The sequence below is a fragment of the Fistularia commersonii genome, chromosome 6 (assembly GCF_037954325.1).
Source record: "Fistularia commersonii isolate RoL2024-O1a breed Wild chromosome 6, RoL_Fcom_v1.0, whole genome shotgun sequence".
NCBI classification, from domain to species: domain Eukaryota; kingdom Metazoa; phylum Chordata; class Actinopteri; order Syngnathiformes; family Fistulariidae; genus Fistularia; species Fistularia commersonii.
This window is the reverse complement of record NC_141289.1, coordinates 21,487,995-21,509,772: the sequence shown is the minus strand read 5'-3', so window position 1 is coordinate 21,509,772 and position 21,778 is coordinate 21,487,995. Positions and strand designations below refer to the sequence as shown.

The 21,778-nt window shown below is 47.6% G+C and overlaps 1 protein-coding gene across 3 annotated transcripts; it reads left to right on the top strand.

The window, feature by feature from the left end:
- The first annotated feature begins 241 nt into the window (after positions 1–241).
- On the top strand, positions 242–19,150 carry sestd1 (SEC14 and spectrin domains 1). 3 transcript variants are annotated; one of them, XM_086148718.1, is made up of 19 exons: positions 242–476; positions 3,222–3,281; positions 3,472–3,580; positions 3,866–3,956; positions 4,024–4,137; positions 6,413–6,526; positions 6,620–6,708; positions 7,547–7,602; positions 7,873–7,944; positions 8,961–9,118; positions 10,365–10,487; positions 10,733–10,927; positions 11,389–11,503; positions 12,351–12,516; positions 12,913–12,994; positions 13,500–13,622; positions 14,360–14,551; positions 17,222–17,325; positions 17,804–19,150. In XM_086148718.1, the coding sequence occupies exons 2-19, from the start codon at positions 3,227–3,229 to the stop codon at positions 18,066–18,068; spliced, it is 2,223 nt and encodes a 740-aa protein (XP_086004844.1). In that variant the 5' UTR covers positions 242–476; positions 3,222–3,226; the 3' UTR covers positions 18,069–19,150. The 3 variants fall into 3 exon arrangements, with proteins under 3 accessions (XP_086004844.1, XP_086004845.1, XP_086004846.1); XM_086148719.1 differs by having other exon boundaries at positions 423–555; XM_086148720.1 differs by having other exon boundaries at positions 434–561.
- Positions 19,151–21,778: the final 2,628 nt, after the last annotated feature.

The following is a 21,778-nucleotide window of genomic DNA, read 5'->3' as shown; positions in this document are numbered from 1 at the left end:
GTTTGGCTGCTTTTTGTCACGGAATTTTCGTCTGTTTCGGTTCGTCTTTGCGTTTCTCCTGGTAACGAGTGGACTGATGGGTGAAGGTCAGTGACGGCGGTGACCTTCTGGTCTGCAGGTAAACGTGTCCACGGCAGGCGGAGGCGCTGGTCTGTGTGTGTGTGTGTGTGTGTGTGTGTGTGTGTGTGTGTGTGTGTGTGTGTGTGTGTGTGTGTGTACCCTGAGCGGAGGACGCGCAGACTCTTATTTTGAACTGCGTCTCCCGGAAGCGGCGGTCCTTTGTGAGGTCGCCTCTCGTCGGATCCGCCAGCGCCGCCGCCGCCTGACGAACCGAGAGCGGAACAAACCCGATCCGTCCGTGTCCTTCATGGGAGCGGGGCCAAGCGCGGAACATCACCCGGCTAACGTGGCGCCGAAGGAGACCCGGGAGAAGGAGAGCCGCGGCGTTAGGATGTGAAGATCCGGACGGACGGACGGTGAGGAGCCCCGGCCGGTCCGCAGCTCGGCGACCGAGCGGAGGAGACGCGAGAGCCGCAGCGCCGCAGTCAGCTGACGGTAAATGTAGGTCAATGTGTCTGAAGGCCGAGCCGAGCCGGGCTACAGTCGGGGCTCCAGCCGGGCTCCAGCAAGGCTTCAGTCGGGGCTTCAGTCGGGGCTACAGCCGGGGCTACAGCCGGGGCTACAGCCGGGGCTACAGCCGGGGCTACAGCCGGGGCTACAGCCGGGGCTACAGCCGGGGCTACAGCCGGGGCTACAGCCGGGGCTACAGCCGGGGCTACAGCCGGGGCTACAGCCGGGGCTACCGTGAGCCGCAGCCAGGCCGCGGCCGCAGGCGCTCGGGAAGCGGAGGGACGCGGCGGCGGGTCGCCTTCAGGTTCATCCAGTCTGGGATCACAGTAGTCCAGGTTTTAGTTTGTAGTTTGAGGGAATGGGACGGGTTGTCCCCAGCGGTGCCTTCACTGCCCGCTCTGCTGGCCTTCACATGAAGTTCAGCACTGGATGCTGACACAGTTTGAAGATAAACTGAGCAGATTTACAGAGTACTGGCAGTGAAAGAGGCTCCGGGTCTGGTGGCCCGCGGACCAGAGAGGCTCCTGGTCTGGTGGCCCGCCGACCAGAGAGGCTCCTGGTCTGGTGGCCCGCGGACCAGAGAGGCTCCGGGTCTGGTGGCCTGCAGACACAGTGCACGTGGCTTTGCCTTTGCTGACAGAATCAAGTGTGCTGGATTTTGCTAAATGATGCACAAGACTGTTTGAAGTTCTTTGAAGTTGCTTTTTATGATCATTTGAAACAGAAAAATGAAATGGGTTTAGATATTGTTTCGGCTTCCAGATGGAGAGTTAGGTGGAGGATTTCAGTTCAATCAATCGCTTAAGTTCACTTGAGCGGAACTCTGACATGGAGAGGTTTAGCAGACAGAGGCTCTGCAACTCGTGATGTTTCCAGCACCGCCGACCTTATGACCCCACATGTCGCCCCAAAGCTCCCCTGCCCTCGAGAGAGATGCCGGTCCGGTGGACCAACAGAATGCGCTCGGTCGATCAGTGAAACAGGTTTAAGTGGTTCGGCAACATCCGTCCGAGGTCTCCGGCCCGATGGGGGGCCGGAGGGGGACCCGCACTGTGTATATTGTTTTTGTGTTTTCCTGGGGCCACGTAGAAGCACATATTCAGGCTATAAACAGGTAAAAATATTCACATTTTATTCCAACGTGTGCAGGGTCCAGTGATGCTAATAGCATCGTCTGTCCTTTTGCACGATAATCACGTGTACAAGCTTTTCACACCAACATTTTTATTTTAAACATAAACGTGGAAATAAAAACTGACCGATGGACTATAAGTGCCGCCGCCAGATATTCCCGTTACAGTATCACATGTACAATACTGAGCTATCAGATCACGGACACACTCGTGTTTTTTGCTCGATTTATGCGTTGTCTGGTATTGGGAATGAACCGCGGCTGAGCTCAAGAAATGTGCTGAATGTGCACATATCTGAGCTAAAGAGCTCTGCTTCCATTTACCTCTCCACCACAGTATGTTGAATTCATGTTTGTGTTTATTTGAAGACCTTTAAATTGGTGGAAAAAAGAATACAAAGATTAGAAGTGTTTAAAATCTGATAGAATCAAAGAAAATGTTCACAGCGTCCCTGCAGTATCTGTGCAGACGGTCCTGAGGCGTGGGCCCCGGGGAAGACTTCTGAGTTACAACACCTAAAAACAAGCAGGTAGCAGAGGAGATGGTTTGGGAAACCTCAGAGAAGGATATTGGAAGCTGTGTTCGTCTGCTGGAGCGCAGCTTCTGTGTGGACCGTCCATGCTTGAGGGGAAGGACTCCTCTCCGCATCACCAAAATCCAAGCTGCCTTTACTTGTATCTCAGGTTCCTGTTGCTTCTGCTCTCCCACCTACGGGGAGCTTCTGGCAAGCTGAGAAGCTTTCTGCATCGAACCGAAGACCGCTCTCTTTGGAATTCCTTGATACAAAGAAATACTGTGTCACCTGTGGTTGTTTTGGACTTGGGCTTCCTCAAGCCACATCCTCAGTCCTGCAGACCCTGTCTCACTTACCTGGCCTCCTCCCCTGGTGTGGCTGGATCTCAGCTTTGGACAAGGCAGCAACATGGCAATACAATTCTGAATGAACTTGCAAAGCTGCGACTTTGATGGGACTTCATTAAATTGTGCTGCCAGTGAGTTCTGCAACCCCCAAAACTCAATGCAGTTGTTCTGGGATCCGTTTTGTGCTCTTGCATTTAGAATCGTTCTCTGACTCCGTGGAGCGCTATCTTTGGGGTAGCCTAGCATCTGATCTCCATCTGATGGGATTTCAGTTCAGTGCGAGTAGAAGTTTGTAGAAATATTCAAGATTCAAAGTGTTTATTGTCAATTGTACAGTGTAGAAATGTGTTTCCCTGCACGGTGAGAGTCCTACCTCGCTGTCCTCAGTGCATTGGGAAACGTGCCGGTAGCAGAGCGTAAACATTGTTATACATAGGATTATAGAATTGAATGTGAACGTTGCCATAGAACGGCGAGTAGAAAGCAGCGCAATAAGCCGTTAGAGTGCAGCTCGGTGCGCAGGGACGAGTGCAAATGAAGAGGCAGGACCCTTTACATGTGCAGGAAGAGGAATGAGTGTCGGCTGTTTGAGCGTCTGACGGCGGCCGGGTTGAACCTAATATCTTTCTTCATCGAGTGTCATATGTGTGTCTTCAGCTACTATGGAAGCAACCCTCATCCTCCCCATCCTCAAGAAGAAGCTGGCCTTCCTTTCAGGTAAACACTCTCTGTCAGTGACCGGCATACAAGCACAACCCACGTCCTCCCGTGTCTTTGACACAAAGTACAACGTACAAAGTACAAAGTAATTACTGTGTCCACCTCATGTACCTCATATATCCTTAAACCCTGGCAATGTACCTCCTGGCTTCAAATGCATCCCCACCGCCTCTGTTTCTCTGTTTAGGGGGTAAAGACCGGCGCAGCGGCCTGATCCTGACCATTCCGCTGTGTTCGGATCAGACCTGCATGGAAGAACTCAGCGCCACTCTGGACTACCTGCTCAGCATACCAAGGTACGCTCAGAAAGGCCACCAGGACTGAGGTCAGCCGGCTTCCCGTACGTTATTCCCGGTGAAACACTTTTGACGTCTCCTAATCGATCGAGCCGGATTCCAAAAAACATTGTACATTTATGAAACTGTCCTTGTAAGCGCACAGAAATGCTACCAACATTTTGAACTTTTTTAACAGTTTGTCCCGTTGGATGTGAGTGCAATAGCTCTGTAAGACACTGCATGTAGAAGAGATTTTAAAAGTCACAATGAAATGAAGAAACAACCATCTTTATCGTCTCTCAGCGATAAGTGTAAAGCTCGGGGTTTCACCGTCATCGTGGACGGACGCAAGTCTCAGTGGAACATCGTGAAGACAGTGGTGCTCATGCTGCAGGTACATGTTTTACATCAAAACAACTCCATCACTTTAACTGGATACTAAAACATGAACGCCGTTTCAGAATGTGATCCCAGCGGAGGTGTCGTTAGTCTGCGTGGTGAAACCTGATGAGTTCTGGGATAAGAAGGTCACACATTTCTGCTTCTGGAAGGAGAAGGACCGCTTGGGGTTCGAGGTGAGTCTTAACTACTCCTCGTTGAACGGGTTTCCGACGAGTTACCAAGGAGGCGGTGCTTGTTTTTTAGTATTTACGATAAAAGAAGTGGCTTCGTCTTTGAGGTGAATCTTCCGGTCTGCGGTGCCTTCAGACAGGCCTCTTGTTGTGTTTCTGGGGTGATGATGAGGGAGGAAGGGCGGAGTTTGACAATAAAGAGACAGAAACATGGCGTTCAGAGGACAGATGTCCACGCAGTAGTTGCGCCACCGCTTGGACAGCCATGTTGTTAGGATGGAAATGAAAGACAGAAAAATGGCCAGTTTCTCTCAAACCCATTTTGAGCATCTGAACAGAGGACGTCACCTTTACTCGGGGGTCCATAAAATGTGCGATGGTCAGACATGCCTAGTCCGTTTTGACCACAGCGCCTTAAACCAGCGGTCTCAAACCGGCAGGCCGATTCAGGCCGGCAGGTCAATATATCGAGGCCCCCAGTTGACAAAGGGTAGTGTTTGTGTGGCCCACATGTTTTTCCAGCACTCGCCTTTTTGCTGAGCGGTTACCCGAAGGCACCAAATGTGGTTCTGCGGCCCCAGTCGGTCTGCGGGCGGCGGGTCGAGAACCCGGACGCTTAAACACCGTACGGCATTGTCACAGGAAGTGTTCATCTCTCTGTTCTGTAAACTACCAGACACTTCCAAACCAGTCATCTAATATTGGTTTCTCTGGTTGGAACCGCTGCCCAGTCAGTGCTTTGCTCCAACCAACAAGCAATATTTTCATGAATTATTGATCTGCCATAGATTGAATATTGAGTTCTGTAATTCCCGAATGTACAAAGACTAAAAGCGCCCCCCCCCTCGGCCCCCCTCTCACATTTCAAGCCTTTATAAAAGAAATCACTGTCGGCCTATCGAATATTTCCCTTCTGTGGGACGATTAAAGGGAACGTTGTATTCTGGCTTTCTTGACAAGAATTTGCACAAAAAAACCTCCAAATCCTTTGATTAAAAAAGCCTTGATTTTTATTGTGAATTAAAATGGTACAAGGATAAATTAAATGATGTGCTACGCTGCTATGTAGCAGACGGACCTTTGGCTGCTTGAGTCTGGATGTGGCTCAGACTGGTGCATCCCAACACGGCAATGTTTCTCCATCAATCCTTGCAGAAAAGCTCAAGCCATTGCGGAACATTCGCCTTGATTTTTGTTTTCTTTAACTGTTCCTGTACACTTGGTCATTGTGTTGCCAGAAAGTAAATGTCCTCCCAAGTTGTAGTCCTTTAGCACAATAATCAACATTATTCCCAGGATTCAGCGGTAGTTTTGTGTTTTCCTCATCCCCCCTTAGCCGCTCAAAAGCTCCAGGCCTCCTGCTGAGAAGCAGCCTCACCGTGGAAACGGTGTTCAAACCGAGCGCCTTGTTTGATGGTCAAGAGGCTCCATGATGCCTCACCACACCAAGGAACCTCTTCCAACATGCGATTCCATGTGCGCCCCCTCCGCGGCTTTCTTTAGCTGCTCTCCCATGCAGCTTCCACCGGTGAAGAACCGGTGAAGAACCGCTCCGGAGCGGAACCGGTGAAGAACCGGTGTCTCGGAGACAAACGAAAACAAATCTACACGTGACGGTGTGATTTGTCTCATTCTTGGCACTGAATTGTCGTGGCACAGAATCATGAAACGGGTCGAAGTCCATTCATCCATCCTTCCAGGCCCAGACTCAAACACAGGGATTTAATTCCTTGAACCTTGTTTAAACCATTATTTTGCAATAATGATGTGAAGAAGACGTCTTCTTTCACCATTGCTGAATTTTCCTGGGAGTATAATTCATGTAAATAAGACACAGCATGTTAACAATATCAAGTTTAAGTCAAAGTGATGCAGTCGTTCTTATGTTCAGTGTTTTATCATTTTTGCATGAAAGCGGTATCAGCTGAGCCTGGTCAAAGCACAGCCGGGATCATGCGGCCGTGCCCTGCAGCGCTTTCCTGGCCGCCGGCCATGTTTACTCAAAGAAGGCCGCCTCAAAGAGACCGGGAAGGAAATTTGTTAGACATAGAGGAGTGAAAAAAAAAAAAAAAACAGTGACAAAAAGAAAAGATCACAATATTTTTCCTTCTGTTTGAACGTCAACAAACAAACAAACAAATATTGACTGCCTTCCCCTTGTTGGCCATCATGTTATTCACCCTGCGTTAACACAGAATGTGGTTGATGTCCAATGACTGGCCGAGCAGTGATGTGATCTTTGCTCGCCGCCGCTCGGCTCCCTCCTGCCTTCTGTCAGGTCATCCTGGTCTCGGCCAACAAGCTGACTCGCTACATCGAACCTTCCCAACTCACAGACGATTTCGGTGGAAGTTTGGACTACGACCACAAAGACTGGCTCAACAAGAGACTGGTCTGTTTTTTTTAAATTCTTGATCGATACAAGAGCGGACCGATTTATCAGATATCGATATCGTATCTCTAATTGTTGCTGTTTGTCTGTCAGGTTTTTGAGAAATTCACCAAGGAGTCAACATCGCTTCTGGATGAGCTGTCGATTATCAATGACCGTGAAAACAAGAGCTCAGTGGACAGGTAAACACACACACACACACACACACACACACAAACTCTGATCTAGCTCTCACTTGGGGACATTTGTAATATAGTACGTCGTCTGTCCACTATTTCCAGGCCAAACCTCATTTCGAATGTATGCAGATCAAGATTGTGTGAGACTCAAAGCACGAACATGTTTGGAAAACCCTCGTTATAATCTTTAAACGTTTCCAGTCCAAAATACCACAAAATATCTTTCATTTCCAAACTGACAGGTCAAGATTGGCGTTGATCGTGATTCTTGTCACTAATTAGCATGAGGTCCTGTTTACAGCAATATGACTCCCTTCCCTCGTTCCCTCCTGGTCACATTCGCTGCCTGGAGGGTCACAACTTGAGCGGCAGCTCAAACATGAGAAATAATCTTTTGTGCAGTGTAACACAGCAAACATGCCTCAGCGTCATCATCCGGCTCCGATTGTCTTCTTTCAGACATGGAAAGGTAGAATATATTTGACACGCACTGTGTTATGTTCTGCATCCCAAGACACTGTAGAGACCTGAGCCGCGCTGAGCACTCGGCTCTCGCTTGTCGACGTGCGCGATCACAACTGGCGTGAACAGCGTTTTTCTCAAGTCCAATAAATAAACAGAAGATGTATTTGGTTTCCGACCACCTTGACAGCAAGATGCCCCCAACAGACAATGACTCAATGAAGAAAACAATGTGTTTATATATATTATGTGTGAAGTGTATTTTCCAAGTCAAATGCAAGTTCCCGTTCCCTTGTACGTATCATCTCATGCTGCGTGTAACGGTCGGTAAAGTGGACTATTGCAGGGAATAACTGAATCTCCATCCTCTGTCCTCCAGGTCAGCCGACTCGGCGCTCATGCCGTCCTTTGACCCCGAGACCGTTCTGCAGACCGGTAAGCCTTAGATGTTGAGGTCACGTCTGAAACGTACTCGGAGGCTGTGGAAGACGTGGCTTCATGCTTTCAGGGGAGCCGCGTAGTGGGTGAACACCTTTGGTGTGTGTGATCATGGTGAAGGCAGCTTTGGTTTGCGGCCCTGACCTCCCCTCTCTGCCAAATCACAAAGAACATGAATGCTGCTGAGTTAGTTTTTCAGCCTGTCCTCTTTCTCTTTATCCGTCCTGATCTCCATCCCTCCCCACTTGTTTTGGTGTCTTTCTGCAGGTCACGAGCTGCTGTCGGAGCTGCAGCAGCGCAGGTTTAACGGTTCTGAGGGAGGAGGAGGAGGACAAGGAGGTGAGGAGCAAACCAGCCCGTCGGCAGCGCCGCCACATGGATAACACTTGGCCGCTTTCACTTCGCCCTCAATTAGAAGGCGTTCGGGAGCAATTACTTGAACAAATGGAAGTTTTATGTAATTAGAGGCAGAAAAGCAGAATCACTTGTGCAGTGAAGGAGGACGATAAGGAACAAAAGCAGCTTACAATGCGGTGTGTACGACCTGCTTTTGATTCGATGAGAACCAGGAGGAAACCAGAAGCATTTGAAGTTATGTTCACCCGAACATGGCAAGGCTACTCCCTCTCAGTTGGGGAGGAAAAACACATTTTCAGAATAATCCCCCTTTCCTGTGAAGATAGCAGGCCTTTTGCTGTCTCGAGGATGTGGAAAATGTCAGCTCTTGTGACGGCGTTGAAAGCTTCGAAGGGTCTCCTACAGCTGTGGTCGGACATAAGGACGTGTGTTCTATCAAACTGTTACACAGATACATTTTAAGGTTGTTTGAATAAATAAGTGTTTGGAATGATCGTAGAGACCGTGGTGCGAACCTTAAAGTACGACGGACAGAGAAATGTTAACAACAATTTTCAACTCAATTATTTTAAACTGAATCGCTCAGTTACATTGCTGACTCTAATGGAAGATGTCAGCACCTTCTATAAACTTCAACCAACAGTTTTAATGGCCACACAGCAGAGGAGTAACAAAAATGCTGCCGTTTTCATTTTGTAGGCAGTCGCGTGCTGCAGCACAGCCTCTAATGCGTTGAAAGCTTGGCTTGGCGATGTGGCTCAGCTGGTAAGAGGAGCCGTCCCGGTCCTCTCGGCCCCCCGAAGTGTTGTTGAGCAAGATAGCGAACCCCTAACCGCTCCCCGGTGCTGCTTCGTGGCTGCCACAGCTCCTGGCTCATCCACGAACGGTTACATTTAAATGGCTCAGTGGTGCCCGTTGGCCCCCGTGGCGCTGGAATGCGAACGCTTAGCGTTACAGACCTAAATCAGGTTTTTGCCTAACAATTCTCTGACCTGCAGGTCCAGTTTGGCACCCCATGGAGGAGGAGCTGTTAGCTCAGCCCCAGGTGATGAAGCTGCTGGACTCGCTCAGGGAGCAATACACCCGCTACCAGGAACTATGCAGACAGCGAAACAAGCGCACTCAGCTGGACGAGATCCACACCAAGGTCATGCAGGTCAGATGTTCAAAATCATCTACGGGCCGTTCAAAATGAACCAGTCCCACTTTGTCTGCAGGAGATTTTTAACCCGACCCTAAGGTGTGGAGTGTGTGTACGTTGTGTACATTGTGTACGCTGTGTACTTAAACAACATGTGCATGTTCTCTAATTTTCCATTGTTAAACACAGTGATCATAAGACCGACACCAAATAAATCATATTATGGGCGGCGTGGCGCAGGAGGTCGAGCGATGGTCTTTGGAGGCGATTGTTCCTGGTTGGATTCCCGGCTCCCGCTTGTGTTGTTGAGCTGAAGCCGTCGCTGCTTCCCTGCAGCCTCCTGTGCACGTTCGTCCATCACGGCTTCACTGCAGGGAATCAATTTCCCCACGGGGACGAGTGGAGGATACATGATGAAATTATTATGAATTATTATAATACAGACGCCTCGTTCACCTTGTGCTCTCAAGGCTTCTCAGGCAGAGTTCCTTGGTTTATTCAAATGGAAGGAAGAACATCAAGTTGCCATTATTTCCCCCCATCTTTTTTAATTGTTCTGGGTAAAACGTTCTGAACCCAGGAAAGCGTCTCTCCAAAAGTTCTCACGGTCCGTCTGCGTCACGTCCTGTCGGTGAATCACTCTCAGCATTTTCTCCTGTTCTCATGTGCGACTCTTTCCATTTCCCTGCCTTCTCCACGACGTCTGTCAGAAGGCTTGGTTTGTCCAAACCGTTCCGTTTGTTGCTGCTACAGTACCGACCGAGTGTCTGTGTTTCTTTTGTGAGGATGCTCTGATATGAGAACACTCAGAATCACAGCACTTTTAAAATGTTCTCCCCTCCGCGAAACGAGAAATGTTGTGTGCTCAGGTCAAGTCTTCGAGATGGTCACCTGGTCTCAGCCGGCTTCTTCTCTTATGACTCGTTGCGAATGAAAAAGATACCTTTTCTCCCAACAAAAAAAAAAGTCATCAGATGGTCTGTTTTAGTTCTTGCAACTGCTGTTCCTTCCAAATATCCCGGTCCGGTGTAAGGAGGCCTGTGTTTCACTTCCTGTTCTGACCGTCCGCTCACCGTGTTCGGATCAGAGCGACAGTCGTGACACCTGCTTCCCAAAACTTCTCCTTGTTTGCAGTTTCATTTCAGGTCAAGTGAATGTAAACATGATGACACCATAGATGTCCCGTAGATTAGAATCAACCTGACTCTCGGCTCTACAAGTCCGCGTCTTGTTTCAGCTCACTAAATCATCCTCCCCTCAGGTGGTCACCTGGCTTCAGGGTCCCGGGTCCGACCTATTGAAGACCCATCAAGCCATCGGAGATTCGATGCGAGCGGCTCAGGCCCTGCAGCAGAAACACGAGGAAATCGAGAGCCAGCACAGTGTAAGACTGTTATACACTAAAGCCTTTGGAAAATAAAAGTTTCACAGTATTTTCAAGATAAATGTGCTCGGCGTGCATGCAGATTGAAGATGTTACTCCTCCACTCTGCTGCCGACTTCATGGGTTTTTTTTTTTTTTCGTTTTGAAAACGGACCTTCTCTTCCTCACTCATTTCTACATCAATGAGAATTTCTCCCGATAAACCAAAACGTATTTGTCTGGTGTCTGTGTGCGCATGTGAGCAGGAGTGGTTTGCCGTGTACGTGGAGTTAAATCATCAGATCGCCGCCATGCTGAGTGCCGGGGAGGAGGAGGATGTGGCAGAACTGAAAGCTCTGCAGCAGCAGCTGAGTGATGTTTGCTACCAGCAGGCTGCTCATCTGGAGAGCAGGCAGAATGTCCTCCAGGCGGCGCAGGGCTTTCACAGCACCACTCAGGAGGTAACTTTGCATCGAATACACACAATAAAGCTTCTGATTCTTGTGTAGAAACATTTTGAGAAGTTTCAGAGCGGTTTTAGCTGGGATGGTTCAAGCTGAGCAAGAATCTCCAAGTGCATCATCCTGTTAAGAATGTGTCATTCAATGATTTACTTCACGATGGCACAGTTCATTTTTTAATATTCTTCAACACGTTACGACTTTATCCCCGTCGTAACAAGAGAGCGACTGAGTCGTCACTATAATGAAGTCCATCCAATGATCTGGGTCTTTGTGCGTCAGACAAAATATTTGAGACGACCCGAGGGGTCGGACAGATTCACGCACGTTGGTGTAAAGCGGCATTTAGTGTTACGAGATATTAACGAGTTAGTATGGGTTGCCATTTCTAGAGCACACTTTGTCTTTTACAAAAAGGAAATTGAAGTTTGACGTTGTAATGGCTTGGCTGTGTCTCTCAGTTGTCTCAGCAGCTGGACGGGCTCCTGGGCATGCTCTGTGCTGACGTGGCACCAGCCGATGCAGCCTCGATTCAGCAAAACCTCAAACTGCTGGAGGAGAAACTGCAGACTGTTGGTTTGTGACAAATATTCATTCTTCATCGATGCGGCTCACAGATAGGCTGGCGGGGAGGCCGGGGTCTGTCTCTGCGGTCAAACGGTCAAACGGCGAGGCGGCAGCGATAGGATGCGAGTGTTTGGGAGGAAACCGGAAGAGAACGTGCCCACTCCGTACTTTGGGAATTGAACCAGTGACCTTGGGATGTTTGTCCCTGTCATTGGTATCAAGAATAAATAAGAGCTTAAGAATGACTTCTCTGACAACATGCCACATTTTACTGCTGGCGATATACTTCGATACGTTCGCCCGTGGCTCCGATTTTCAGATCATCTATTGTTGCTAACATGATTGTAAAAAGTCTTGTCCTCTTAAAGTTATTTTATTCTTAGTCGGGCAAAATGTTGCGCATTCGCTTTTTTTTCTAATTTATTCATACCTTTTTTCTCAAAAAATAATAGGTATTGGTTTCAAAAATTTGAAATAAAAGTCCAACAGATCACCTCAAAATGAGCCACATTCCTGACGCCCCAAAATTCTAATAGAACAGCTTGAAACTAACGAAAGAAAATCACCCAAACCGATTTATAGATGACGGTGGCGTAGTTAGCATGTGCTCAAAATAACCTAGAAAGTTGTAAGAACTAAATATTGGTCGCCAACACTAGAAGGAGACAGGAAAGAGGGGAAAAAAAGATTGATTTGTTTCGAGTGTTTTTTTGCCCAACATTTTCAAAGACTAGCGCGTCACGACAGAGGACGGCGACCCTCGGTCTGCTTGACCGAAGCGGAGTTGCTGCTCGGTTGCCGCTCTGTTGCCGCTCTGTTGCCGCTCTGTCACACGGATGGCTTCTACCTCGTGCAGACGCAGGACTGGCCTCTCTGCGGCAGAAGGGCGCCGTGTTGATGGAGCAAATGTGCAGCCAGCCTTCGTGGCCTTTGGAGGAAACGGAAAGTCCAGCTGGAGAACAACAAGATAATGTTCAGCATATCCAAACCGTGATGGAGGAGATGCAGCTCCGTAAGCAGAGGTAAGATTCCCTCCTGGGACCTGCGATCACACAGAGCAGGCCTTCACATAAAACTTCAATCTCACACACACACACACACACACACACACACATCTGCATCCCCTGTCTTACAAGGTTAGACATGTGATTAGTGGTAGGAAATGGAGAAGATAAGCAGTAAGGTACAGAGAAGATAAGCGGTAGGGTACAGAGAAGGGTGTTACCATACGATATCCCAGTACATGAGATGAGATGCGATGAGAACAACTTTATTAATCCCGAAGGAAATTGTTGTGCCAGAGTTTCAAGAGTTTTTACACATCCCAGTGTAATCCATTTGAATCCACCTTATAACTGACTGAAAATGTAGAGAATTGTTTCTTGTTGTGAACGGAGCCTTTAAAATGTGTGGTGCAGGTGTGAGGACATGGTGGACGTAAGGAGGCTGAAGATGCTTCAGATGGTCCAGCTGTTCAAATGTGAAGAAGATGCTTTGCAGGTGAAACCCCAACATTCCCACTGTTCTGTAGTAACTCACTCTCGGCTCCAGTGCCGCTCGGAGGGTTTGAGCGTCTGTCGGCAGGTGATCCGGTTTGACGGGTGTGCTGTGTGAAAGATGTTTCCTTACTGGGACAAGATCATTTCTTTCTTTCTTGGTATTATTCATTTGTATTCTATTCATTTCTCTGACCTTCTCTCCAAAACATCTACCACGTGTGGTCCCTCTGATGGACTCGTTCCATCCTGGTCCCTCCCAAAGAACCTCAGCATCTTCATCTCTGAGAGTTCAGGCCCCTGCTGAACCGTGAAAACCAAAGCCCTTCAAAAATGAGCACTTGAATTGCCTCAGTCTCTTTTTCAAGCATGTTTTTTTGTGTGTCAAACCCCAATGGGTTATAGATGTCTTGTTTCGTACTTGTCATCGTGTCTCACCCACCCTCTCCACTCACGAGCGCTGGAGTGAAGTTCCTCCCGCAGACGAGTGTCTTCTCATTGGGGTCTAGGCGGTGGACTGGCTGGGCGAGCTACTGGACGCGCTGCTAAAGACTCACATCAGACTCGGGGATGACTCTCAGGAGACCAGGACCATGTTGGACAAACACAAGAAGTTTGTGGACGTCGCTCAGGTGACCTCTTCCTCACAGATCGATCCCATTGTTTAAAGCTGTGATGACACATCGATCTGTATCAACAACCTATGAAAATATTGACCTGAATTGAAATGTATCCCGGCCGTTCCGGCCAGGATAAGCAGGAACTCACCTGGCCGGCTTCCTAATTGCTGCCAAGCGGTTTTCCATCAGTATGTGGGCAAAATGCCGGTGTGAAATCATCACGCAAATGATCCTTGTTGATATTTTTCATTCAAAAAGGAGGCTCGTTTCTTACGACGGCCTGCAAGAGCTAGTCCGGCGCCCCGTCTGCCACGCCAGTGTTGGCAAGAGCTTACTTTCGGCACGGCAGAGCGGACGAGCACGGCAGCAGCGAGACCTTCCCTGTTAGCACGCTTTTCCAGCCTCTAGGGGATGTTGACCAAAAGTTACGGGCGGCGGGAAATCCTCTTCAACTTCGGCTCCCTCTTTAACTGAACGCCAGAGGCCAGTCGCTGAATTGCGGGTAACCGGCCCGGGTTTAAACTCAACGTAGGAATAGAAACCGTGCTGTGCTGTGCTGTGCTTCGTCCTGCTGGTATAGGAGTAACGTACAGCTTTTCAGAGGCCGAGTAGATCCTCTGGCAGTGGATATCTGCGGAAAGCGGTCGTCCTACAAGTCAGACCTCAGTAGACCTTTGAATTTCAGACGGTTGGACATTCCCAGATTAAAAAAGGTGACGGCTTCCCCTGGCTGTGCTGTTTCCCTCCAGAGCACCTACGACTACGGCCGCCAGCTGCTGCAGGCCACCGTCATCCTCTGTCAGTCCCTGCGATGCACCACGCGCTCGTCCGGAGACACGCTGCCTCGGCTCAACAGGGTCTGGAAACAGTTCAGCATCAGCGCCGACGAGAGGCAGCAGCGACTGGAGCTGGCTCTCGGCTTCCACGCCGCCGCCGAGCGGGTAAGACTGCGGAGAAGGCCGGCCGCCGAGGGCGTGCGGTCGAGCGGACGTTCGGTGGCGCTAAAGGAAACGCGACGGCTCCAGGACGAAGGCGGTGGAAAGAAACGGCGTGGAGATTAGAGGATCGGGACTTTTGAGAAGTGCAAAAATAATCCGGAAGAAATGCTCTCTATGTCCAGAGCCATCATACATCTGGGGGTGTCAAGCGGCCTTAGGTTCAATGCAATGTTGGATATTTGTTATTTTTCAAATTCAGCGTTCCGCCCAGCCAACTCCGAGCCGAGTGTGCTGAGTAGTGACGGGAACTCCGGCTCTTTTTAGAGAAGCGGCTCTTACGACTTGGCTCACTTAACAGAACCGGCTCTTTTGGCGCCCAAACGGCTCTTCAGATTTTTTTGTTGCTTTAATCGACATATTACCAATAATAATGTAACATTATGCACAAAATGAATTAATAATTAATAAAAAAAAGTATTATACTACTATATTATAATAGCCTTTTTTTTTTTGCTCTACAGTGAACTTTTGACTAATTTAAACTTTTAACTTTTTCATACTAAGCAACTTTAAAGTCAAGCAGCACAGAATTCCTGAAAAACACACGACTCAACAAAATGTAAAATAAAAATATTTACTTTTCAGTGCAACAACAAATAAACTATGAAATACAAGAATAAACTTTTAGCTTTTTTTATACGTAACAAATTTAAAGTGAAACATAGGATCCCTGAAAAACACACAAAATATAAATTAAAATATTTACAGATCTACAAAAATAAATGATAAAATACAAAACAATTTTAGCTTTTTATACACTCAAAAAATTTTAAATTGAACAACAACACAGAATCTCTGAAAAAAAATGCAAAACAACAAAATGAAATAATCAAAAATTAAAAATAAATTAAAAATTTTAACTCTTCAGTGCTATTAATAAACTATGAAATATAAGAACTTTTAACTATTTACCAATCGACTTTTAACCAATTCAGACTGAAACAACGCAGACCTCCTGAAAAACACGCAAAAAATATAAATTAAAATGTGTAAAACAAAAAGAAAAAGATCAGCCGTCTCTACTGAAGATTGGCATTTAGAAACACAGTGACGTCACCGCACATATTGACCAATCACGTGCGCCTTCAAGAGAAAAAAAAGCGTCTCGAAGGGAGGCGGCTCATAGAGCCGTTACGTTTGCGAACAACACATCACTAGTGCTGAGTTTCTCTGCAAAATATGCGCACAGATTTACGGGCTGTCAGCCTCTGATCCGTCCCGTCCATTATGGGTCCGTCGTGAGAGAAAGTTTATCCCTGTCGACCCTCTTGTTCTTCTGGAACAAACCCAGCACGGCCTGTGGGAATATTTGTTGCGGCAAAGCTTCGCGTCGGTAATGTAACACAGAGCAGAGGACAAACCCAAGCCAGATCTGGCAGCTTGTGGAAGGAATATTCCGGACACTTCCATGTTTCTATCGGGAAATTATACATTTAATTAAGCTCGATTCATCGTCCCCGTTTACATTCAGTCACTGACTGAGTCAAAGCGGGTTAATCTGGTTACTGAGCAGAAAATGAATTGACTCAAAGCGTATAACAGTTGAACAGCAGTTACTCTGCCATCATTCCACCAGGGAGAGGAATCCTCAAGTTTCTATTCCTGTCATTCCATGCTACCCTTCTTCATGGTTTAACGCTCGCATACCATTGGATCGCATCCCATAATCCTCATCGTCGGTAGAGTGGAGCCGGCAGGGCCGACGTCCTCGTGAACATTTGTGACCGAGAGCTCCCCGGCCTTTTGGCGTCATCACATCCCCTCGGTACGAGCACGCTGGCCTTCGATAGCCTCGGAGCGCCGGAGCGCCGGCCATGAGCCGCTCTGGTGAAAGCCTGAAGTTTTTTGGATAGTTTAGAGCTCTGAGTCCTTTGTTGTTTATCGTATTTGTTAGTGTTAAATATGAGGAGGTTTAGGGTGAGCCGAGTATTTGTCAGAGGTGGGCGGAGAGAGGACGGGGTTTGCGGTCGGTCGGCGCAGCAGTGGAATGTAATGTTGGATTTGGACGCTGAGGAGGAGTGGCCCGAGACACGACCCCGGGAACAGCTGCGGCGACGGGGGAAGGGAGGGATCTGAAGGAACTGAATGCCACAGAGAGAAAAGACATGAAGAGTGTGGATGAGCAGATGGACGGGCCGTTGAGGAAGGCGGCGGTGGTGGACAGATGGCGGCACAAAAGGCCGCTCTCCGCTCGAGGAGGATGAGGCCGGTAAGGAATCAGCTGCCGTCAGAAGGTCCTGGGTGATTTAATGACTATGGAGCCCGGAACTGTTGATGCGCGTTATTATGGGATAGGTGGGAGTGGCAACTGTCTGTTCAAGGATTTGGAAATAAAGAAAAATTGAAGTCTTTTAATAAAATGTCCATCGTCTGAAGGCCAAGGGATCTGCTGGATTCAAACCGGGAACCTCCTTGTTAGGAGGCCCGAGATCCGCGTCACTCGGCAGGAAGACGTGGGTCCATAAACACAACGTGCAAGGGGTTCGACGAGGGAAATTCCAAAATCAAACACTGAAAGCGAAGCAGAGCCTCGGCTCGGTTGTTTGCGACTTCACCAGGACGTCGGTGACAAACGGTGTTTTTCTTCGTCTCTCGCTCTCTCTTGTCTTTCAGGTGATGCATGAGGAGTGTGTGGAGTCGGAGTCTTTGGATGATATTAATGCGTCCGGGAAAACTCTGCTGGACAGACTGATCATGCCCGTCATCTTCCCCGACGGGTAAACACACTTTCACACCGACCGCCTTTGGGACGCCGATGTGCCGCACATTTATTGTCGGGCTCAGAGGCCTTTTCTCAGCAGCTCAGTTTGTTTGGCTGTAAATACTCAGACACCAATTCAATCACCTTTATCATCTGAACTCCACATCTGCAGGTTGTTTTCAGAACATTAGATTGAAAATGAATCGACCCGGACGAGACAAACTGTAATGGAAAGGAATTCAGCACAGTTTCGCCTCAAAATATATCCATTATTAAACCAGCTAATGATAAAATAAAATAAAAAAAGACACGCATTCTTCAGTTTGAACTCTGCTTCAATATTGACTCAGTACCGTCTCTGCTATGTAACTTTTTTCTAAATCATCTTTAAGTTGTTTTTTTTTCTCCCTAAATGGGATGCACGTCTTCAATCTAACAGATCCAAAACACTTCTTTAACGTCTCGTAAACTAACTTGTATTTTTGTCTTCTCAGGAGCAAGCAGTATTTCGGGAGTCCCGGCGATCTGTCTGCAGCTGCAGGCGTCAGAGAGCGCCTCCTGCTGGTGGAGGAGCGCCGGCTGCAGGCGCAGGAGGCCGGGCTTCACGAGCCCGAGGCGCCGCCGCACGGCCAAGAGGCCAGGCTCGACGTGATCGGAGAGGAATTGAGCGAAAAGGAGGATCCAGACGACAACGAGGAAGAGGAAGGGGAAGCGGAGCGTCGCGACGAGGAGCCTGACAGGGTGACGCAGAGCAGCTAACGTCTCTCGTAATACCAGAGCGGCGACCAGCTTACTTGCAAAGAACTAATTTCTTTCAACCCGGAGCTTGAGTTACTGCTGCTGCTGCTGACGCCGCCATTTTTCAACATCAACACCGTTTTCCATCAGGCTCAACACCATTATCTTCCTGTGAAATGGTCGATCGAAAGGAAGAAAGTGACGTGGTAACATCATTTCCAGCGTCACGATTCATCGTCGGTGGATGGATCCCGCAGGAAGTTCCTCAAAGTCCAGAGTCAAAAATATTCAACAAAATATAGAGTTACTAATGCTCTATCAATGGTAAAAAAAACAAAAAAACAAACCCTAAGACCTCTTTCCTAGCATGCCACTTTTTTCATGACAAATAGTAGCCTGTGCAGTGCTAACAGGGCTACTAAGGTCACTGTCTGTGCCTCCTTTATTGTCTTGCTGTTTTGTAAGACCCAGTTTACATCTGACGAGAACGCGTGTCAACCGTGTCCGTAACGAACGGCCTCTGGTGGGGAAGCCGGGACCGTGGATGACATTTTATTTATACCATTGCAAAATGGCAAATACATCTTAACGTAGCCCAGACTTCATGGAGTAGATTTTTAACTCATTTTTTGCATTTTGTCTTGCTTCTAAATAAACTTAGCAACTGCACTCCGACCTGAGGCAGCATCATTTGAAAGGCAGCCAAAGCCCGTGATGACTTTGACCCCATTTTGAATTTGAACCAGACACAACTTGAGCTTTCTGGAGACAAAACCACACCTCCCAAACTTTTGTCGGACGATTATAAAATGATTTTTGGTGACCAAATCAAAAAAGTCCTCGATACAAATGTTTCATCGCTTCGTGCTATGGATTCCTGCTCCAGGAACCGAAGCGTGTCGGTGTCGGCCTCACCATCACACGTGATCGGACCGTCCGTCAGCCTCTCGACTTCTACAGATGTGCTTCTATACGGTGGTTTATTTAACCGGTACTTTCAGCTGAATGTGTAACTGTGTTTTACTTTCTTCTCCATCAAATTAAATATGGCATGCCCGTAATATGAGATTCTCCCTGAAATAAACATGCTTTTTGGAAGTAAAGCTTCCTTAAATTATTGTAACCTGTCCAAGTGTCCAACACTTTCAGTGCCACCACTTTCCTAACAAACTTACTCTTTTTCTCTTCCCCTTCGGTACCATATAAGAGACGGTTAAATCTGTAGGTTAAAAAAATAGCGTCTGCTTGCGTGACGAAAGCCCTGAACCGGCCCGTTCTGAAGCCTGAGGACGGCAGCGACCTGAGGCCGTGCTTTGCGTTCTTTTCAGTTCCACCCCACCGTCACGCTCCACCGCAACTATAGATCGTGTCATTTGTCGATTAATTTGGCGTATGTCCACCTCTGCAAAACACTGTATCCTTATTTACATTGAAGAAAAGAAAAAAGAAAGAAGGTCAGCGGTTTCATGGTGGCACCCTCCGGCAGAGCTGTGCACATTTGTGGCACAGCAGGTTGAACCTGTGGCCATCAGGCTGGGATCAGAGCACAGCTGGAAATGTTTGGAGACGCCAGCGGGCAAAAGGTTTTACAATTGATCGATTTATTTTTCGGAAAGTTTAATTTTAACTTGTTTGGAAGAGTTTTGAGGAATATTACAGATACTGTTGTCACAAGATCTCAGAGAGTAAGAAGATGCCTGAAGAATGGTGAGAAAGTGTGATGGTGCCTATTTTTAAGAATAAAGGGGATGTGCAGAATTGTGGCAACTATAGAGGGATAAAGTTGATGAGCCATACACTGAAGTTATGGGAAAGAGTAGTGGAAACTAGACCGAGAGCAGAAGTCAGCATTTGTGAACACCAGTATGGCTTCATGCCTAGGAAGAGTACTACGGATGCAGTATTTGCATTGAGAATGCTAATAGAAAAGTAAAGAGAAGGCCAGAGGGAGCTGGTTTGTGTTTTTGTAGACCTAGAAAAAGCATATGACAGGGTGCCAAGAGAGGAGCTCTGGTATTGTATGAGGAAGTCTGGAGTGGCAGAGAATGTATGTTAGACTGGTGCAGGACATGTATGCTAGCTGTGAGACACTGGTACGGTGTGCTGTAGGGGTAACAGAGAAGTTCAAGGTGGAGGTGGGACTCCATCAGGGATCAGCTCTGAGCCCCTTCTTGTTCGCAGTAGCGATGGACAGGCTGACAGATGAGGTGAGACAGGAATCAACATGGACCATGATGTTTGCAGATGACATTGTGATCTGTAGTGAGAGCAGAAAACAGGTAGAGGAACATCTAGAGGTGGAGGTATGCTCTAGAAAGGAGAGGAATGAAGGTTGGTTGCAGCCAGACAGAACATATGTGTGTGAATGAGGGGAACCCAAGTACTATGAGACTACAGGGAGTGGTGGTTGAGGATTTTGAGTACTTGGGTCAACGGTCCAGAGCAATGGAGAGTGTGGGTGAAGAAACAGGTTCAAGCAGGTTGGAACGGCTGGAGAAAAGTGTCAGGGGTGATGTGAGATAAAAGAATATCAGCCAGAATGAAAGGAAAGGTGTAGAAAAAGTGACGAAAGTGTCGTTGATGTTTGGTTTGGAGGCCGTGGCATTGAAGAAAAGTCAGGAGGCACAGCTGAGGTGGAAGAGATGAAGACATTCATCGTTAGAACAGCGAGGTCGCTGCCCATCTTCTGCCGTGAGCTGAAACTTACGTCTTCACCAAGCAATACCCCGCTAATCACACTTACCCCCCCCCCCGCCCCCCCCAAAAAAACAAAACAAAGAAATGAATGTATGTATGTATGTATATGGTTTTGAGAAGATGGCTATTTGGCAGAGTGGTGACATCTGAATAACGACTATTGGTACTTTGGATCTTCTGTTATTGAATTGCAATTTTTGTAAGTCGCTTTGGATAAAAGCGTCTGCTAAATGACTGGAATGTAATGTAATGACACTGAGGTTCCCTTTGGGAGGCAGAACTAGAGGTTGCAGAGATGTTGAGGTTCTCTTTGGGAGTGACCAGGATGGAGAGGATCAGGAATGAGTCTATCAGAGGAATAGCACATGTTAGATGTTTTGGAGAGAAGGTCAGAGAAGCCAGACGGAGATGGTTGGGTCATGGACAGAGGAGGGATAGAGAATATATTGGTAGACGGATGCTGGAATTGGAGCTGCCAGGCAAGAGGTCTGGAGGAAGACCAAAGAGAAGATTTATAGACGTAGTGAGAGAAGATATGAAGATAGTTGGTGTGAGAGAGGAGGATCCAGAGAACAGGGTGAGATGGAGAAGGTGGATTGGCTGTGGAGACCCTGAAGGGAAAAGCCCAAGGGAGAAGAAGAAGAAGACGCCCCAACATTAGGTTTTGTATTGGACAACTTTGGTTGTTTGGTCTCAGCTATCATCAAAACCCGCTGAAGTGACGTTAAATAAAGTATAAACCAACACTGGTTGGTGTTGGTTACCGACACATGGTGACAATTAAATCAATAGTTTGAATTTTCAAGTTCAAAACATCGATATCATCGTGTTTCATAGGAGCTTATTCAGTTGTTTCCACAAAGCTAAAATGTAAAAGATCTTAATTGATAAGATATCGTCAGAATAAGTCTTTTATTTATTTTATCTATTTTTCCTCCTGATGGGCTCCTTGCAGAAAGTCCGGGCCGTAGCTTTGCTTGGAGCCCAGATGCTACATCCACGTTCAAACACGTTCAAACACGTTCAAACACGTT